We start from the raw sequence: 20625 nt of genomic DNA on the forward strand, positions 1-20625 counted from the left end.
ACCACCTACACAAGGTTTTGCTGGTATATAAAGGACCCTTAAACCAAACTTTTTATGCATTCAAATGGTTCTTTGACCCTTGAAGAACCCCCCTTTTTAAGAGTTTTTAAGGATAGTCCCAATTTCCAGTGCTTATGTATCATCGACAGATTCTCAGATACATGAGAAATAATTTGTCGGGAGACCCCATTAATTATTTAGTTACTTTATTAAGATATATAAACAATATAGTTGATCAAAAGTTGATCTTCTTTCAAACAGTATCTACAGATAAAGGCAACAAAACTGATACATTTGACTTAACATCATTTAACAATACAATGAAAAAAGGTGCCATTTCCTCCTTAAGAAAAAGTTAAGAGACTCTATGTTTTGACTGAAATAACTTCTGTTAGAGGTTTCCTCTAACCTCTTACCAATCAACGCCTGAGAGAAGGTTTTTCCTATTCCTCTATGCAGAAGTCTTTCATCTGTGTGACAATCAAGAATTCATAGGGGGTTCTATGGCATTTTCACCTCTATGCTTCACAGTTGGTATGGGTTCCTGTGCTTTGTATGCTTACTGTGCCCAAATAATTCAACCGATGATTTGTCTGTCCAATCACGCTGTTCCAGATATCCTGGTCTTTGTCTTGGTGTTGTCTAGCAAGCTTAAGTCTTTACTTTTTTTGTCAAAACAGTAAGCGTTTCCTCCTTTCAGTCCTCCCATACAAATCTACCTGTAGGTCATTTGGTGACATTTTAGCATTGTTGGAGGCTTGTTTGTTTAGTTATATCACCTCCACCCACCTTAAAAGATCAATGTCCACGTGTTTTCTGTCCGAATGTTTTTTGTCCGACAGTATGCACATGAAAGATATTGGATAATAGCACCATTTCCATATTGGTTCTAGAAATTGCAATTGCAGTAGTTTTTACTGTGTATCTGTTTTTTTTTTCCACAGCGTTGGTACTGGACTGGACTGATTTCATCAAAGCTCTAAATCCTCCTCTGTTAGATATACCAGAAAGAATGTGGTTCCAACTGTCTTCATCCATGAATTTATCATTATCCACCAATGGCACTCAGGTCCTGAGTTTTTTTGAAAGGTGCAGCAGATACCACTTAGGCCGTCTTTTGCTCTGTTTTTTGTTTGCTGTTCCAGTTAGTGTGAAAGTACTGTGGGAGCTTCACAAGGTACGCAGACATAAAGTCTCGAAAGACTTTGTTTTGTTCAACCTTACTTTTATGAATCTGGTCTCCTCAACTCTCATGCCCTTCATCATTTTTAATCACACTGTGTGGCACAGTCTAACATTTGAGCAGGCGACAGAGTACTTCTACAATATGTCTCTATCTAGCAAACCACTTTTCATGGCTTGCATTTGTGGGGACTGCTATTTTGCAGTGGTTCACCCCATAGCGTATAGAAGCAGTAGGGAGAGTAGCATTAGCAAAAAGATCACATCTGCGGCAGTCTGGTTATTTGCATTTTCCTTCAGTTTGATCACGCTTTCTGTAAACTGGACATTCACAACACCTCTGATCGCTGTTTCAATGTGCATAGCCCTGCCTGTCATCACATTCTGTGATATTTCAATCATTTACACTGTCAGAAAACCAGATCCTTCTGGAGTGAGTTGCAATCATCCACAGAAGAAGAGCTTCGTTCAGACTGTCATAACCAGCTGCATAGTTACTATTTTAGCATATGTGCCAGCAGTGATTATTTTTTCATTAGTAGAGATTTTGCCAGTGCTAACAGAAGAGCACCGCTGTAATTTGGTCTACATTGGAAAGTGTTGCTCCATGTTTGGATGTTTTTTCATGCCTTTCATCTATCTGTACAATGCAAACAAATTAGGCCTATACATGGAATGGTGGAGAAAACTCTGGGCTGGCCCTGTTCCTAAATAGTGCTTGACTGGGCTGACGGATCTTCCCTTGAATGAATTTGAAGTACGTGGAAATAGTTTGTTTTCACTGTATTCAAAGTCTTTGGCCAGCTTCATTTAAATCAGCGACACCTTTGTTATGATGTTCCAACCTGTGCTGTTTCTGTGCTGTTAAAAAAAGTCCAATTAAAGCTGTATGAAGTGAATATTGCCTCTGCTCTGTTAATCAAGCCACCAGTAATTTCGAAGTGGTCAGTAATTAATGATCTAAACACAAATATAATTCTAATAAGTTTACATGTAAATAAGTACCAAAACATTGTCATTACAGTTAGCATATTTACAGTATGATGAGTAAAAAATGTGGTCAATCTAAATTAATTATTTTTGATAATCAGAAGTGGGCATTATTCAATTCAATTTATATCCAAATTTATATAAGAAATATACTAAATAGTGGAATATACATAAATATTCCATTATTATTATTATAAATTCTTAACCTTATTAAACCAAACACCATTTTGCAAATACTTTGATTATAACGCCATGTGAGAAAATGAGGACTTACTTAAACACATGAACATTAGATCTTCATTCAAACAATATGGAGAGATGGGGGTAATATAGTGGGGGTAATAAATGCATAATTATTACAATAATAACAATAATCAATAACAAAAAGCAATAATCACTTGTTTACTTTTACTTAACTGCTTGTTGAGGAGCTTTCCAACTTTCCATCTTTCCAAAGAGGTTTACATGTTACTCAGTCAGTTTTCTAGAAGCTACCTAAAACAGTTGTGTGGAACTACTTGGCATAACATTTAGAGTAAGCTCAACATTTCATTTTCTTAATTGTATAGGGACAGAATTTCAGTTCACCTGCTATTTGTGAATTTCCCCACTGCGGGACTAATAAAGGACTATCTTATCTTATCTTATCTTATAGCCACTGATATAACTGGGAAGGGACCTATCTCAAATGTCATGCTACAGTGTGAGCAATTGATGTGCTTTATCTCTTTAGCCCTCCCATTCACTATTACGACCAGAAGGTCAGTCAAAAAATCTCTCAGTCTCTTCTATGCAACCATTACTGGAGTTTTTGAGTTTTTACCAGGTATGATGAATTCTACACAGCAAGAAGTAATTGTTAATAATTTAACAGCATGTGAATGTAATTTTGCATCTTGATTTTAATAGTTTGTTTGCATTAAGCTCTTAATATTTATGTTCTAGATACAGCACATCCATGACTACTCTAAACTCTTCTACATCCTTAAATACCATGCATATCAGCGAATGCACAAAGCATCCTGTACCTGTGATATTGTGGACAGTTCTCGCCATTATGTGTTGCTTACTGGGTTTTCCAGCCTCTATGATGGTGCTACGGGAACTTCTTCAGAGACGGAGATCCAGTGACTTTTTTATGTTCAGTTTGACTACCAGTGACACCATTTTCATAGTTCTTATCCCCATCAATATCTTAAATACTCAGTTATGGCATACTGAACCAATTTATTGGACTGACAACTTCATGGATGCTCTGTCTTTGTTTAGTAGACCTCTCTTCATGGCTTGTATTTGTGCTGAGTGCTATTTTGCTGTTGTTCACCCAATAATGTACATGACTAATAGGAAAGGCCTTACAATCAGAAGAGTGACCTCTGTGATAATCTGGTTGGGTACAATCTGTTTTACTTTACTCAAATGCTTTGTGTCCGGGACACTCACACTGATTCTAAACGCCACTCCTCTGTTCATAGCCTTACCAGTGATCACAGTCTGTGATATTTCAATACTACGAGCTCTGAAAAAAACAGATCCATCAGGAAACACCAACATCCATCCTCAGAAGAAGCAAGCTCTCCACACTATCACCAACAGCTTCACCATGACAGTCTTTGCTTATCTACCACCAGTGATCAGTTTCACACTTGCAGGTCTGATTCCTAAAGCACTCAAATGCATTGCTGAACCTTCTGGATTTTGTTTCTCTTTGACTGGATGCTTTATGATGCCTATTTTATATTTAGACAGTGTGGGCAAGTTAAACACTTTTAAGGAATTGTGGAGGAAATATATTTAAACTGGACTGAAGCTTTACTCATCAGCAATGAAAACACATCAAACAAATGATGGGATGGTATAATGATATGATATATACCTTTGTTCTCAGTGTGTTTGTGTAGTGTGAAATCAGATTTGCATATATACCTATAACTGATGGACACTAACATGTACAGATGTTTGTATGATGCTCTTTGATTAATGTATTGCAATCTCTTTCATGGGTTTATTTGTTTATATTAAGATTTAAATTGAAATTAGCAAACAACCTGTTGAATAAATAAATAAACTTTTACAAAAATGTAATATTTTGCAATAGTATGGAATTATTGCAAAATACTAAAATTACCCCAAGAATTTGTCTTTTTTTATTAAAAGTTTCAGCCAATAAGACATGAGCTATTTAAAGAATGATTATTGAAACATATGCAGGTGTCTGAAAACAAAACATAGTATGCCACCACTTTTGTTGTGATATCAGCAGCTACGGGGTACTAGATGGACTACCATCAGAACTCCAGAGAACATTCTACTGCTCCACAGCCCAATGGAGGGTTGGTTTACATCTTCTAGAGAAGGCTTAGAATTGGGTATGGTGACCTTAGGCTCACCTGCAGCTGTGCTAAAGCTTTGTATTGTATTGGCAATGCTTTTCTATTGAGATTATTCAAGCCTTAGCAGTGGTTTGCTAAATTTACCAGCAACAGAGATGCCTGGGTATGGATATTAAGTACATGAAGTGTCTTGCAAGAGTATACAATCAATTCAAAATCATTTGAAAAGTCCAGATTACTAATTAGTTACACAGATTATTCAAGACAGCTTTTTTACTGCTTTGAATCAGGTCATACACTGTGTGCTTGTTTAGCAGGCTGAAGCAGGTTGTCTAGACATATGTCAATATTTTGCACTAGACATCTGTCTTTCAACTTACTCATGCTTTAGTTCAGTAACACTGAGATAAAAAACTGATCAGCACAGTGATTTATCAGTCTACCCAGACTTTAGTAGAGCTCAGTAACACTGAGATAAATAACTGATCAGCACAGTGATTTATCAGTCTACTAAGATGTTAGTAGAGCTCAGTAACACTGAGATAAATGACTGATCAGCACAGTGATTTGTCAGTCTACTCAGGCTTTAGTAGAGCTCAGTAACACTGAGATAAATAACTGATCAGCACAGTGATTTATCAGTCTACTCATGCTTTAGTAGAGCTCAGTAACACTGAGAAAAATAACTGATCAGCACAGTGATTTATCAGTCTACTCATGCTTTAGTAGAGCTCAGTAACACTGAGATAAATAACTGATCAGCATAGTGATTTATCAGTCTACTCAGGCTTTAGTAGAGTTCAGCAACACTGAGATAAATAACTGATCAGCACAGTGATTTATCAGTCTACTCAGACTTTAGTAGAGTTCCGTAACACTGAGATAAATAACTGATCAGCACAGTGATTTATCAGTCTACTCAGGCTTTAGTAGAGTTCAGTAACACTGAGATAAATAACTGATCAGCACAGTGATTTATCAGTCTACTCAGGCTTTAGTAGAGCTCAGTAACACTGAGATAAATAACAGATCAGCACAGTGATTTATCAGTCTACTCAGGCTTTAGTAGAGTTCAGTAACACTGAGATAAATACCTGATCAGCACAGTGATTTATCAGTCTACTCATGCTTTAGTAGAGCTCAGTAACACTGAGATAAATACCTGAACAGCACAGTGATTTATCAGTCTACTCATGCTTTAGTAGAGCTCAGTAACATTGAGATAAATAACTGATCAGCACAGTGATATATTAGTCTTCTACTGCTTTAGTAGAATTTAGCAGATTTAGCAAGATGCCACATTTACTTGAAACTGACTGAGTAATAGCTTTTCATATGACCTAGTTTCCTAGAAGCTACCTAAAAGAGCTCTGTGGAGCTACTTGTCATAATTAAAATAAGCTGAACATTTTCCAGTGATTTATCAGTCTACTCATGCTTTTTCATTTCAATAGCCACTGATGAAACTGGGAAGGGACCTATCTTAAATGTCATGCTACAGTGTAAGCAATTGATGGGCTTTATCTCTTTAGCCCTCCCATCCACTAGTATGACCAGGCATCACTCAGAAGGTCAGTCTCTTCTCTGCTACTGGAATTGGAACTGGAGTTTTTACCAGGTATGATGAATTCTACACCACAAGAAATAATTGTTAATAACTCAACAGCCTATGGACCATATTGATTTCAATAATTTGCATTATGCTCTTAATATCTATGTTCCAGATACAGCACATCCATGACTACTCTAAACCCTTCTACATACTTAAATACCACGCATATCAACGAATGCACAAAGCATCTTGTATCTGCAATATTGTGGAAATTTCTCGCCATCATGTGTTGCCTCCTGGGTTTTCCAGCCTCTATGATGGTGCTACGGGAACTTCTTCAGAGACGAAGATCCAGTGACTTTTTTATGTTCAGTTTGACTACCAGTGACACCATTTTCATAGTTCTTATCCCTGCCAGTACATTATATTCTCTTTTATGGCCTACTGAAGCAATTGATTGGATTTACAACTTCATGGATGCTCTGTCTTTGTTTAGTAGACCTCTCTTCATGGCTTGTATTTGTGCTGAGTGCTATTTCGCTGTGGTTCACCCAATAATGTACATGACTAATAGGAAAGGCCTTGTAATCAGAAGAGTGACCTCTGTGATAATCTGGTTGGGTGCAATCTGTTTTACTTTAGTCAAATGCTTTGTGTCTGGGGCTACCAAATATCTTTTTAACGGCACTCCTCTGTTCATAGCCTTACCAGTGATCACAGTCTGTGATATTTCAATACTTCAAGCTCTGAAAAAAACAGATCCATCAGGAAACACCAACATCCATCCTCAGAAGAAGCAAGCTCTCCACACTATCACCTACAGCTTCACCATGACAGTCTTTGCTTATCTACCAGCAATGATCAGTTTCACACTTGCAGGTCTGATTCCTAACATTCTTCAATGCATTGCAGAAACATTTGGCTTTTGCTTTTCCATGACTGGATCTTTTATGATGCCTATTTTATATTTAGACAGTGTGGGCAAGTTAAACACTTTTAAGGAATTGTGGAGGAAATATATTTAAACTGGACTAAAGCTTTACAAATGATGGGATGGTATAATTATATGATACATACATTTGTTCTCAGTGTGTTTGTGTAATGTGAAATCAGATTTGCATTGATGCCTAGTGTTAAACCTCCAGATTTGTCTAAATGACGGACACTTACATGTACAGACGTTTGAATCATTTTCATTTTATTTGTTTTGCCATTTCTTTCATGGGTTTATCTTTTCAACATTAAGATTGAAATCAAACTAGCAAACAACCTAGGCAGTTATAGACCTATACGTAAATAGTATAGGTAGGTGACAAAATGACAAAATAGAGAATGAGTAAAACACATAAAATAACATGTAAACAGAGGATGCCTGAATCCAGTTGGAAAGGTCTTAAAGATGTTTAGTCTTTCCTCAAAAAGGTTGAATCACCTCAACAAGCAGTTGTCAAGTAAATCTGGCAGCTTTCTAAATTTTATTAAAACACCACAACCCTCTCAGTTATATCGTAAAACAAAAACAAAATAAATATGACCACCATCACTCCAGAGAACATTCCACTGCTTCACGGCCCAATGGAGGGTTTTTTTGTATTCTAAGAAAATGTTCAATGCTTAGAGAAGTGTTAGCATTGGGCTTCCCTTTTTATTGGCAATGCTTTTCTAATGTGATTATAAAAGCTTAAGCAGTGATCTGCTGAATTTACCAGCAATAGAGATGCCTTGATATGGATATATTAATACATTAAGTGTCTTGCAAAAGTATACAATCAACTCAAAAGTCATTTGAACAGTCCAGGTTACTAATTAGTTGCACAGATTGCTCAAGACAGCTTTTCTGACAGCCTTGCATCAGTCTCACACTTTGTGCTTGTGCTTGCTGAAGCAGGTTGTCTAGCTGTATCTCAGTATTTTGCACTTTACATCCATCCTTCAGCGTTAGCAGGATGCCCTATCCCTGGCATGGTTCACAACTTCACTAGACGGGATGGGCAAAAATCTTCGGTTGGGACTATGTTTCTTGGGTAAGTTTCTCATCCAAGCAGCTCTGTTTTATCTGGGTCATTCAGTCATACCATGCTATGTTTGCCACTTGTCTGAATTTGTGCACTTTTACATTTTATTTGGTCTGATTTTAGTAGGATTATAGTAGTATATAGATGCTCTGGCAGCAAAATGCTTTCCAAAAGTGGACACTCTCCCAAAATGTCTTCAGGAAAGTAATCCAGGAACTGATAAAAAAACCCAAATACATCATTTTATAAACTGCAGGCCTCTCTTGCCTCAGCTGAGGTTGGCGTTCATGATTCAATCATCAGAAACTGCACAATAATGCTAACCCACAGACAAATTGCAGACATATAGACATGTTGCAAGTCTTTCAAAAACAATCAGATGATATAAGCCCCATTGTGTCTGGTGGAATTGTAACACTGCTTTTGAAGTAAGAAACTGGATGGCTTGCTTACATTAAGGGAACTATGAATTCTGCTGTGTATCACAGAATTCCTCAAGAGAATTTTTGGGTCATAATTCCGAGGCCTACAATTGTGACAATTATGAAGAATTATGAGAGTGGTGAAGTGTGAGTTCACATGCAGAGTCTGGGTGGTTAAACTGAAACTTCTGGAATGGTCTAGAGACCCAAGTTATACCCCACTGAAATGTTGTGTCAGGACCTGAAATGAGCAGATCATGCGTGAAAGCTTACAAATGTCACTTAGCTGAAACAGTTCTGCAAAGATGAGTGGACAAATTTTCTCAATGCTGCTGCAAGACACTAATTAACAACTATAGAAAGCATGTAGTTGTGATTATCGCTGCTAAGGACTGTGTAACCAGCTATTAAAAGGAAGGGAGCAATAACTTTTTCTCACACAAGGGATTGTATGTTAAATATTTGTTCCTAATCAATATGGGATTAATCAATCTCAAAACTACTGTTTAGTTTTTGCTTCCCTACTATGTTTTTTAGGTGTTGGTTTAAGAGGTCTAGGTGGGATCAACACTTTTTCACAGCACCATACAGCCTTTAATACACTATAGGCATGCAGGGTCAGTGTGGCTTCTGTCATTCTGCTGTGTCTATATATATATATATATATATATATATATATATATATATATATATATATATATATATATATATATATATATATTCATCATTTTCACTCAGCAACAATTTAAAGAGAATTTCAGATCTGCAAATGTAGCTAATTAATGAATTGCAATGTAGTTAATTAATTCATTGCATAGATTATTTTTGGCAATAACCATTAAATCATGAAATAAAAGATATGTTCATGCTGATGTTCAGTTTATCACTAATGAAGACATTCAGTACTGTTCATTCAGTTCCTTAAAAATACAGTTCATCAGTCTACTCATTCTTTAACCCCTTAACACAGCAAGGCTTATTAAACACTAAACAGCTCAGTGAAACTTTATAAACCCTTAACCAGCTTAAACGTCTAAGGTAAATAGGCTAGCTACGTTAGCTTTGTCAGTTCAGACTGAATTTTAAGCTGCAGATCACCTACCGTGGCTTTTTGTGGTATTGTTTTGGGTTACAGTGAAACTAAGCAGGTGTGGTGGTCTTTAAATACTCCCTCTCCCCTCTGATGTCTGTGCTATGTTTATTTACGGATAATTCCTGATAATGTTCATGAGTTCGTACAGAAAAGACTAAGATCAGTTACTTTCTGAAATTTTCACGAAAAGTTTCAAACTGGCTTGAAGTACAGTCTATACTACAATCAGAGCTCTGTGGATGTTGTGAGCCAAGATATGAGTATGCAGAGTTAAAAAGAGGTGGGCTCTTCTGATGCTATTTTTATAGTTGTTCTTCCCTTCAGTATCATAAATATTCATTTATGGTTAAGTGTATCATTTCAATGGGTTGATAACTTCCTGGATGCTCTGTCTTTGTTTAGTAGACCTCTCTTCATGGCTTGTATTTGTGCTGAGTGCTATTTCGCTGTGGTCCACCCAATAATGTACATGACCGATATAAAAGGCCTTACAATGAGAAGAGTGACCTCTGTGATAATCTGGTTGGGTACAATCTGTTTTACTTTAGTCAAATGCTTTGTGTCTGGGGTTAACAAATATCTATTTAACTGCGTTCCTTTGTTCATGGCCTTACCAGTGATCACTTTCTGTGATATTTCAATACTACGAGCTCTGAAAAAAACAGATCCATCAGGAAACACCAATATCCATCCTCAGAAGAAGCAAGTTTTTTATATTATCATCAACAGCTTCATCATGACCACCTTTGCTTACGTACCCGCAGTGGTCAGTTTCTCACTTGCAGGCATGAGTCCTACGGCAATTCAATGCTATGCGGAAACATCTGGTTTCTGCTTCTCCATGACTGGATCTTTTATGATGCCTATTTTATATTTAGACAGTGTGGGCAAGTTAGAGACCTTTAAGGAATTGTGGAGGAAATGGACTAAAGCTTTACTCATCAGCAAATCAAACACATTACTCAAATGATGGGATGGTATAATTATGATATTTTGTCAACGTCCAATGAAAAACATGTCCAAAAACAGCAACTTTACAGGAGGAGGAAAAAACCTTTTTAACTTTCAATGGAAGTCAATGTAAAAAGATTTTATTTTGGAGCGTTTCTATTGGTCCTTTCATTCAGAATCAGTGACACAGTGTCTACAGGGCAGGTTGAAGAAAACAAAAAAATCTGACAAAAATTATACATGTTTTTCATCGGACAGCAGCAATATACACAAGTTCTCAGTGTGTTTGTGTAGTGTGAATTCAGATTTGCATAGCTGCCTAGTGTTGTAATGTGTTGAACCTACAGATTTGTCTAAATGATGGACACTTACATTAACAGAGGTTTGCATATTTTCCCTTATTTGTATGACCATTTTCTTCAATTTATTTGTTTTCCATTAAGAGATCATTTCAATCAAACTAACATTTTCTTTTGACAAACTAGTATTATAATTTTATAAAATATCAAGGCTAAATTAGTTTAACCCGTAATGTAACAGGAGTGCTAAAACATAAGTGATTCAAAATATAACTGGTGTTTTTTCATTATAATACTGTTAACATTCTGACATTTATTTACATAAGTTAAACATATGCTACATTCTTATGGTCATTCTTATGAACATTTTTCAATTATATTATTAGAATATATTTTTTGTTTTTGTTTGCGTAGATTATTATCTTAACTTGCTGGGTGATTGAAAGATTGATCCATACAATATTTACAAAATAAAGAAACAAGAAAACAAACAAAAAAAAAACATTTCAAACTAAATATGCTTTATTACTGCTGGTTCCTTCTGCTAAAACGTTTTTTGCCTGCAATGGTAACAATCCCCAGGTCAGCCTTAACACAGTAGACAAAAATGCATATGGTTTATATTAAATGCATTACGCGCAAATGGTTTTCTTATTTATGGGTAAAATTGATGGATGTGTCATTTTTTCTCTTCCTTCTCATCTTTTTGTTTTAAAGGCCCTGAGGAAGATGTTGTTTGTTGGTTATTACAAATATCAGTAAGGTTGGGATGCTTCTCACACTGAGAGGTCGGAACTAACTGTTGTAAAAAATAAATAAATAAAAACGTTTAAGACATCTAAGAGAATGCCTTCCTATGTCTAAATGTTGGCTTGTTCACAATTATTGTTAGGAAAGGCCATGTGATCGGTCCCAACAACCAAGCAGCCATGGGCTCAGTTAACCAGCTGACTATCACTCTGAAATAAACACAATTCATAGTAAAGCAAATCAATATATCACATACATAAACATGCTCATCAAAAGATTATACTAAAACTATTACTAAACCACAAAGACATAAACTCCTAAATAAAAGAAAGCAAACACAACCTCTACAGCACACTATATAAAAGATCAGCATCAATGGACAATTACTTCATAGTGAAATGAGCAAACTTACTTCTTAGCAGATTTTAGCAAATGGGCTAGGTGTGAAAACACCCTCATCAGGGTGTCCAGAACAATGACCTTTGCACTTGCTAGAATTACTATTTTTTAAGCTTAAAGTTTATTAAATATAAAGAACCTGTACAATAACATTTGGAGGAAAAGAATATGTAGTTTGCAGCAGAGGTACCATACCAGTCAATGACTGGTTTGTCATTATGCAAGATGAACTGACGGAAGAGGTAAGACACATTTACTCTCATGTACTCCCAGACACAGGAAAATGTAGTGCAGGAGGGCCAATGGCAGCAGGGTGCAAATGCAGAACACACTGGTCGGAGATTTTCCAGGAAGCATTGTTAGAGGCAGCATGATTTAAAACAGCGGCAGCCGGACTAACTAGCATGAGAACCCATACTTACAAACCTGAACGAAGGAGAATCAGATACGAGGCAAAAGAAACCATTAAAAAAGATTTCCACAGCAGATGGCCCAAATCTGACTGTTTTGTTTGTTTATTTACATTGTGTTCTTACAGGGGCAGGGGTGTGGGTTCAATACAGGGGCTCGGCAAACTGCCACTGTTAGGCCCTTGAGAAAGGTGTGTGTGTTCACTGCACAGATGGATTAAAGGCGGAAACCAAATTCCATCTGTGTCCAACACAATTAGTATATTTGGTTGTCTTGTATCTGACATTAGTCTAAACAGATCACACTGCTGTGTGCTCAAGAAAACCACTGCTGTCGTTTGCTTATAATTAATACTTCTAACACGTGACCTCAGTTAGAACAAACTTCTTTTTTAAATACTAAAAGAGTATCAACTAAAATGACTGTGCTAATAAGAGCTCACAGAAAAGAGTAAACATGGAGAGTTTCTGTGTTTATCTGAGGAAGATGATCCAACAAAGAACAGAACCTTTTTTCATTTTCCTGCTGAGAGGAAGAATGCTAGTAATGGGACACAAATGTAAAGAGAACTGCAATACAATGGCATGCAAAGGTTTGTGCACCCCTGGTCAAAATATCTGTTAATGTGAATGACTTACTTAATGGCTTAAGTGAGTAAAATATGACCTGATATTCCAAAAGAATCAACTCTTCAATATTTTAAGCAAAATTATTTTCCATATTTCCATATTTTACAGTTTCAAAATATCAAGAGAAAGAAAAAGGGCCTAAAGCGAATGTTTGAGCGCCCTGCATGGTCAGTACTTGGCAAGTATCACAGCTTGTAAATGCTTTTTGTACTAACTAAGTGTCTTTCAATTCCAGTTTGGGGGAAATGTAACCCATTCTTTCTCACTAGTTTTAGTTCTGTGAGGTTCTTGGGTTCTTTTTTGAGGTCTATCCACAGATTTACAAAGATATTTAGGTTGAAGAGGACTGAGAGAGCCATGGTTTTTATGATGATCCTTCCTTAAAGGTCATATTTGTGCAAATGTCCCTGCATAGGAGAACAGTGCTCCACCACTGTAAAATCAATTAAATCTTCTTTTTTCCAGTCAAACAGGGATTTTTGCTTTCCCTTTCTAGCAATTCTCTGAACAGTTCTCTTTGAAAGTTATCTTTCAGACCTACAATATTTCTGTTAGCTGACATTTTATACTGCTATCCTCTTTTACAGTTGCAGTCCCTCTTTTGCTGTTTTTCTGGGGGGGGATGTTGGGGGTTGTTGGGAATGCTTGGTAGCTGCTTAGAGGAGTTCATGGTAGCTCATTGTTGTGACACGTTTTGAAGAGTCCGAGCATTGATAAAGCTTTTAAAAATTTACATCACCAACCTTTCTAATAATGACTGTGAGGACCTAGTGTATAACAGTATTATAAAAGTGACCCAAATTAGAATGAAAAACATTTACATTACTGTGAAAATAACATTTGTGTGTCATAACTGAAGAAAAGGATCTCATTTGGACCACACTTAAGTGTTGAGTGAACACAGTCTTAAAAATTCAACAGATAAATTAATATCAGTGGAAGTCAAAGCCAATAAGGAGCCAATAAGAGGTGACACAGGACAAAAAATGATCAGTTAATTATCAGTAATAAGAAGGAAGAGTTAATGAACAGGTATGAAACCACCGATGACCACTAAAGCTCACTAAAGTTAAACATACTTTGTTTTTTTTGGCACACCTTCACAGCATGACTGGTCAGCTGAAAAAAAGAATTGAGTGATTGTGTTTATTAGTAATCATTTATCATTTTTTCCCTTTCCACATAGGTCAGATTATGAAAATCTGTGCTCTTCAGATAGTGAGCAGATATTGGCTATGCAAATACAAAAGAGTGAAGTTCTCAAATCTAATTTGCTTATTTCCTTTGACTGATTGGTAGGTGTGATTTGGTAGGTCAACACCAGTGTTTGAACTGATGCATTAATACGTTTAAGCAAAATATTAAAAAACAACAACAAGCTTAATTAATTAACCCATTTTTAGGAATTTCAATCATTTTAATATGTTACATATTTTAAAACATATTTTAATTTCATTTATTTTTGTACCCATCTTCCCTTCTGGAGTTTAGAGAGACTTAAATTATTAGTATTGTAAGTTTGCGTATGTTTGGACAGCTTTCGTATTTGTCTACCAGATTTGTGTAAATGACAAATATCTGTATAATGTGTCACTGCCTTCTTATAGTATTACCCTTCAGTTTTCACATGTAGATACCCCTACATTTTCCAAATTCCCTGACAAACATTTAAAAAACAGTAACACATAGGATATTCCATGTAAAAATTGATATTGACAAAATTCATGAATATGTCTCATTTCCTAAACTTGTATAGATATAAATATGGGTCAAGAGAGACAATAGCCTTTCATGTTCAAAATGTCTACCCTCAGCCAACATGCTATGTGTGATGAAGTCATTGTCATTGACAAAGGATTCCGACTTTATAAGGCCTTTTATAAGATTGCTGGGCATTAAAATGTTTTTAAAATGAACTTGATTAATTACTGTCACAAGATTAGAAAGATTAGAAAAACATATATTACACTATGAGCCTATGATATTATTAATAAATCATTAAATTCTAAAAATTAAAGTATTATTTATCGTTTGCATTAAAATAAATATAATGAAAACTCTACAACAACAAAATGCTCACTGGTGGTCACTGGTCCACATGTACACTGACACCAAATGTTTTTTTGGTTTTTTTTTATATAGGAATATTCAGAATACATTTATTCATGAATAAATGTATCAAAACAAAGTACTTCCAGAACATCCAGTATAGGTCTGAATGACTCTAATGAACTAATATAAACTCAGGAATTAGTTCAAGTCAGTCAACATAGATTAAGAACATCTATAAAACAAAGATGTACAACCTCCTAGAACTTACAAGAATGTGCGTATAGCCCAACAGAATGTAGTTGTGACAGTTGAGGCCAGCTTAGTTTAGATATCAGACGTTCCTCCTAACTGTGGGCGGAGCATCTGAGACTAAAACTACAGCCAAAAGAAATGACATACTTCCTTGGAAAAAAAGCACACATAGCCACTTGGGCCTGGCATTAAGAAGTAGCTGTAATGGCCGTTATACCCTACTACCTGCTTTCACTGCTCTAATTACGTTTGATTTACAACTAATGTGCTATAAAAATTGTTGTGTATAGATGTGTATAGTCAAGGATCTAGCAATGCTATAACTGTCACAATACAGGGGTTACGATTCAATATATTGCAATATTCTGCAATACTGCAAGCCAATATATTGTGTATATAGTAAATATTAGAAAACTGTCATAATATAAAAAAAATCATCATATGCACAACATTTAAAAAAAGAAGAGTTGATTTTTATGCAATTAGAACATTGGGATCTGAAGACAACACTGCATTGGTTGCAAAAATTCAGTGATTTGAACTGCTGCTGACAGTCAGCACTGTAACTTTTCAAAAACTGCCATGTACCACTTGAGAGGAGTTCTCTCAAGATTAAAAATGTATAAAATAGTCCAAAAAAGGTAAATGCAGAATGTATAAAGCTCTAAACATTTTGCCTTCGTGCCTGGGAGGGACTATTAAGACCACAGAGAATAGAGGCGGGACTGAAAATATTACCATGTTATATGTGAGAAATTCTCTGCAACCATTACCAACATTTTCCAGTGGTTACCAGGTAACATGAAGCATCAGACTATCAAGACCTGTTATCAGATATAAGAAGCTATTGGTTTTCCTATTCGTTTTTGGAGATCACTACTTCTACACACAGGTCTGATTATTCATGTTTTAGAAATGCTTGCAGAGATGAAGAATTTATCATCTTCAAACAACACCCATTTTCTGCAGTGCATTGGACGACCTACTGGTCCTCTGTTCTGGTCAGGCTTCTGTGCGATTTGCGTCTTCCTGGGTATACCAGCATCCCTGCTGGTGCTGTGGGAGCTTCTCCAGCGGCGTCAACGTGGGGTCTTTAATGACATCTTCATGCTTAACCTCAGCTTCATCGATCTGACCTTTATGGTTATGCTTGTCCCTATTGTTTATAATTACATGATGTTGCACATCCAATCAGTTTCTGATTTTAGTGCATTCATCCATAGTCTCCCTCTGTGTGGCAGACCTCTCTTCATGGCTTGTGTTTGTGGGGACTGTTATTTTGCTGTGGTTTACCCCATAGAGTACAAAACCAGTAAAAATGGGGCCATGATGAGAAAAGTAGCTTGTCTGACAGTATGGCTGTTGACAGTTTTCTTCGGTTTGCTCTTACGCATCAGAGATGAAGTGTTTAGTACTCCATTAACCTCCATTCCTTTGACTGGGGCCCTACCAATCATAACATTCTGTGATATATCAATTCTTCGAGCTCTGAGAAAACCAGCTCCAAACGGAAACTGTAGCGTCCATCCGCAGAAGAAGAGAGCTCTTCACACCATCATCAACAGCTTCACCATGACATTCACTGCCTACCTGCCACCATTAATCTTCTTCTCATTTGCAGATGTTTTACCACTGACCGAAGAAGAGTACTTCTGCACTTTAACATTCTACGGGTTATGCTTTTGTACTGCTGGATGCGTAATTATGCCTGCCTTATGTCTGGAGAGTTTGGGTACGATGCATCGTTTTAAAGAGTTGTTGAGGAAGCGCTAAAGCTTCTGTTAAAAAAAATATTTTATATAAAAATATCAAACTTAAAAAGGAGAAATAACTTTTAAAATGTATCATTTTAGAACTTCTACCTTTCAAACGTATTAAATATAAAGGAAAATGTTGGCTTATGTTTGAAGAAATCAGAAATGATAGACAATCAATATGTCTAAAGCTGCCAAACTATTTCTCATTGTTTATTTAATCTGCATGTTTATGTTTTTTGTTTTTGATTTTTACTAATTAATCTTATTTTAATGAACTGAAAATCTATTCACATATAGTAATAGTAGAACTACTTGCTAAGGTTTAACCGGAACAGTGTGAAAAACAGTTTAACTGTCGCTGTCATTTTTTATAGTAATATTCCCTTATTCTCGATGCAGAGCTGCAGTGAAAACATATAGACTGAGCAGCTGTTTGTCATGTAAAGGGACAGGTGGATAAAACTGCTACAGATTGTTAACTCTGTGAATGAGAGTCGCAAGGCAACACATCGAGTATCACCACACATCTGCAGCGACATCACTTTGGTGTGTGAGTGGAGAGCAGAGTTATATTAGTGTGGGGAGTGGGAGTCTCACACGGGCTAAGAGTAAAAAAGGAGACATCTTCAAGTAAGTCAACCACAGAACCCAGACTCCACTATTAACTTTTACTGTGACACTGGATGAAAAGAAAGAGGGAGCATGAGAGAGAGGCAATCACTTCATACGCCTGTTAGATCACAAACAGACCATGTCAAAATAAAAGTCACTAATACAAATGAAAGAGTAACACAAAATACTTTCTAACTGAAAGTTTTTGCTGATCTAAAAAATGAAGGCTTATTTCTTTGTTATATTTTATTGGAGCTACTTGGCACATCCTTGGTTTACAATTTTGATGGATATTGGAGTTTTATTTGCTCTATTATATTAGCAGAGAAGTTTATTAAAACAGTGAATTTCTTAACAAGGTATACATTTTTTGTCTGAATTGTTAGTTAGCAAATATATGAAACAACCTCAAGATGAATGTAGAAGCTGATAGCTGCATAAGGGTTTTTTGGACAATTAAGCAAATCAGAATCCAAATTATGGTATGAATTGTTTTAAAAATTGATTGATTATTTAACTATCAAAATAATTTGTTGCAGCACTAATTTACATGATTATCTACAAGAAACATGGTCCAGGAAAATGCATGTCATATTATTGATCCAATTCGTTTTTTGACGTCCGTCTAGTGTCACACAGCAAATAGGGCTAAAAAACTCACATTTTGCATTTGTGCCAGGGAGGGACTGTTAAGAGCGCACGGGAGGCGGGACTATGAAAATAACAAATAACACAACTTGATATAAGTGGCTATCAAGCATCAGACTATTAAGACCTCTTGTCAGAATTCTTCTCCTATTCGTTTTTGGAGATCACTACTTCTACACACAGGCCTGATTATTCATATTTTAGAAATACTTGCAGAGATGAAGAATTTATCATCTTCAAACAACACTCATAACCTCTTTCTGCAGTGCATTGGACGACCCACGGGTCCTCTGTTCTGGTCAGGCTTCTGTGCGATTTGCGTCTTCCTGGGTATACCAGCATCCCTGCTGGTGCTGTGGGAGCTTCTCCAGCGACGTCGACGTAGGGTCTTTAATGACATCTTCATGCTTAACCTCAGCTTCATCGATCTGACCTTTATGGTTATGCTTGTCCTTATTGTCTATAATTACATGCTGTTGCACAGCCTACCCGTTGTTGATTTGGGCACTTTTATCCATAGTCTCCCTCTGTGTGGCAGACCTCTCTTCATGGCTTGTGTTTGTGGGGACTGTTATTTTGCTGTGGTTTACCCCATAGAGTACAAAACCAGTAAAAATGGGGCCATGATAAGAAAGGTAGCCTGTCTGACAGTATGGCTGTTGACAGTTTTCTTCGGTTTGTTCTTACGCGTCGAAAATGAAGAGTTCATTACTCCGTTAACCTCTGTTCCTTTGACTGGGGCCCTACCAATCATAACATTCTGTGATATATCAATTCTTCAAGCTCTGAGAAAACCAGCTCCAAACGGAAACGGCAACATCCATCCACAGAAGAAGAGAGCTCTTCACACCATCATCAACAGCTTCACCATGACGTTCACTGCCTACCTGCCACCATTAATCTTCTTCTCATTTTCAGATGTTTTACCACTGAGCAAAGAAGAGTACTTCTGCACTTTAACATTCTACGGGTTATGCTTTTGTACTGCTGGATGCGTAATTATGCCTGCCTTATGTCTGGAGAGTTTGGGTACGATGCATCGTTTTAAAGAGTTGTTGAGGAAGCGCTAAAGCTGAAAATGACAGAAAATGTAATGTAGATATAAAACTTTTAAAAAAAGGAATAACCTGTTTTTTTCTCAGATTATTATTTTAGACATTAAAATTGCGAACTTTAATGACTATTAATTGAATCATTTTAAAGGAAAATTTTAATACTTTCCCATTTTATAGAGCATAGAGTATGTTGATTCTGTTGGAACTGTAATAAAAGCACAAATATACATATACATATTTCCTTTGTACAAATTTTGTATATGTCACACGTGCCCAATGTAGAGTTGCATAATCTGGACGACGTTCTATAGCATTGATGGATACTGCAATAGGAATATTAAAAACTCATATTGACTAAAGCACACACTATTGTACTTTTTTCTACACTATAGGCATAGAACAATAATAAAAATATTAATGAATAAAAAAAAAAAAAGTATAAAAAGTAAAAAAAAAGCTCATTGTGTTGATGTAGGCTGTGAAAAAAACTGGTCATATTTAAAGCACTGTCCCAGTCACAACACCTGTGTTTTCAGTACAACCTTATACACTTTGCATAAAAGCCTTTAGTTTTCTTTTGTCGAAGCCTACCCACCCTCCCCACTCTACCACAAAACTAATCAACCAATGGCTCAAACCAGAGATGCAGAGATGCCTCTCAACGTGGTATGCTATTCATAATATGCTGGTACATGTTTATTTTAAAATGCATATTTGAGTGACTGCCTGCCATTTCTGCACAGTTCAGCATTTGTGTTTGCTATCTGCATATTAACAAGGTTGGTCAATTAGTTGAATCTGTTCTGACGATACAGCAATCTATTACCATATATATATCCATCGTGTTACCCTGTGAGCTGTTGAAAAGAGCTGCAGAAAGACTCTGTCTTGGTTCAAAACGACCCATGGGACCTCAGACGAGTGCTTAATGAGACTCAAACAAAATATATGCAATTCTCCAGGTCTCTTAAATTAGCTGAGAGTAACATTCATTAAGTAGTGCCTCTATTCAAATATTAGGAGTGTGTTTCCTACCATAGATGGCAAACAGCTCCAGTGGTCTGGTCTTGGTGGGTTTGATCCTCGCTGCTCATGTCCGTGTAGATTTTCTCCTGATACTCGCACATGCACAAAGTAGGTCAATTTGGCTATGCTAAAACTGTCTTGTGAGTAAGTGTGAGTGTGTGAGTGAATGGCTGCATGTGGGACCCTGTCCAGGGGTT

General features: G+C 36.4%; 5 protein-coding genes across 6 annotated transcripts in view; 4 read left to right on the forward strand and 1 right to left on the reverse strand.

The window, feature by feature from the left end:
* adcy2a (adenylate cyclase 2a) overlaps window positions 1–20625 on the reverse strand; it is a 131577-nt gene that overhangs the window by 79668 nt on the left and 31284 nt on the right. The gene's annotated exons all lie outside the window — the stretch shown is intronic.
* Window positions 3167–3970, forward strand: LOC140555796 (uncharacterized). The gene has a single exon (XM_072679113.1). It carries the CDS (start codon window positions 3167–3169, stop codon window positions 3968–3970), a length of 804 nt encoding a protein of 267 aa, XP_072535214.1.
* LOC140556377 (uncharacterized) lies at window positions 6243–7082 on the forward strand. Its single transcript, XM_072680219.1, has one exon. It carries the CDS (start codon window positions 6243–6245, stop codon window positions 7080–7082), a length of 840 nt encoding a protein of 279 aa, XP_072536320.1.
* Window positions 9105–10557, forward strand: LOC140555797 (uncharacterized). The gene is made up of 2 exons (XM_072679114.1): window positions 9105–9111; window positions 9866–10557. Exons 1-2 carry the CDS (start codon window positions 9105–9107, stop codon window positions 10555–10557), a joined length of 699 nt encoding a protein of 232 aa, XP_072535215.1.
* LOC140555798 (atypical chemokine receptor 3-like) lies at window positions 16258–19417 on the forward strand. The gene is made up of 2 exons (XM_072679115.1): window positions 16258–16473; window positions 18614–19417. Exons 1-2 carry the CDS (start codon window positions 16258–16260, stop codon window positions 19415–19417), a joined length of 1020 nt encoding a protein of 339 aa, XP_072535216.1.

The sequence above is a fragment of the Salminus brasiliensis genome, chromosome 5 (assembly GCF_030463535.1).
Source record: "Salminus brasiliensis chromosome 5, fSalBra1.hap2, whole genome shotgun sequence".
Lineage (NCBI taxonomy): Eukaryota > Metazoa > Chordata > Actinopteri > Characiformes > Bryconidae > Salminus > Salminus brasiliensis.

Excerpts from the sequence above, each read along its gene's own strand:
- LOC140555796 (XM_072679113.1), top strand. The coding sequence starts at position 3,167 with ATGCATATCAGCGAATGCACAAAGCATCCTGTACCTGTGATATTGTGG.
- LOC140556377 (XM_072680219.1), top strand. The coding sequence starts at position 6,243 with ATGACTACTCTAAACCCTTCTACATACTTAAATACCACGCATATCAAC.
- LOC140555798 (XM_072679115.1), top strand. The coding sequence starts at position 16,258 with ATGAAGAATTTATCATCTTCAAACAACACCCATTTTCTGCAGTGCATT. Across the intron at positions 16,474-18,613 it reads TCATCGATCTGACCTTTATG|TGCATTGGACGACCCACGGG; the intron begins GTTATGCTTGTC and ends CTCTTTCTGCAG.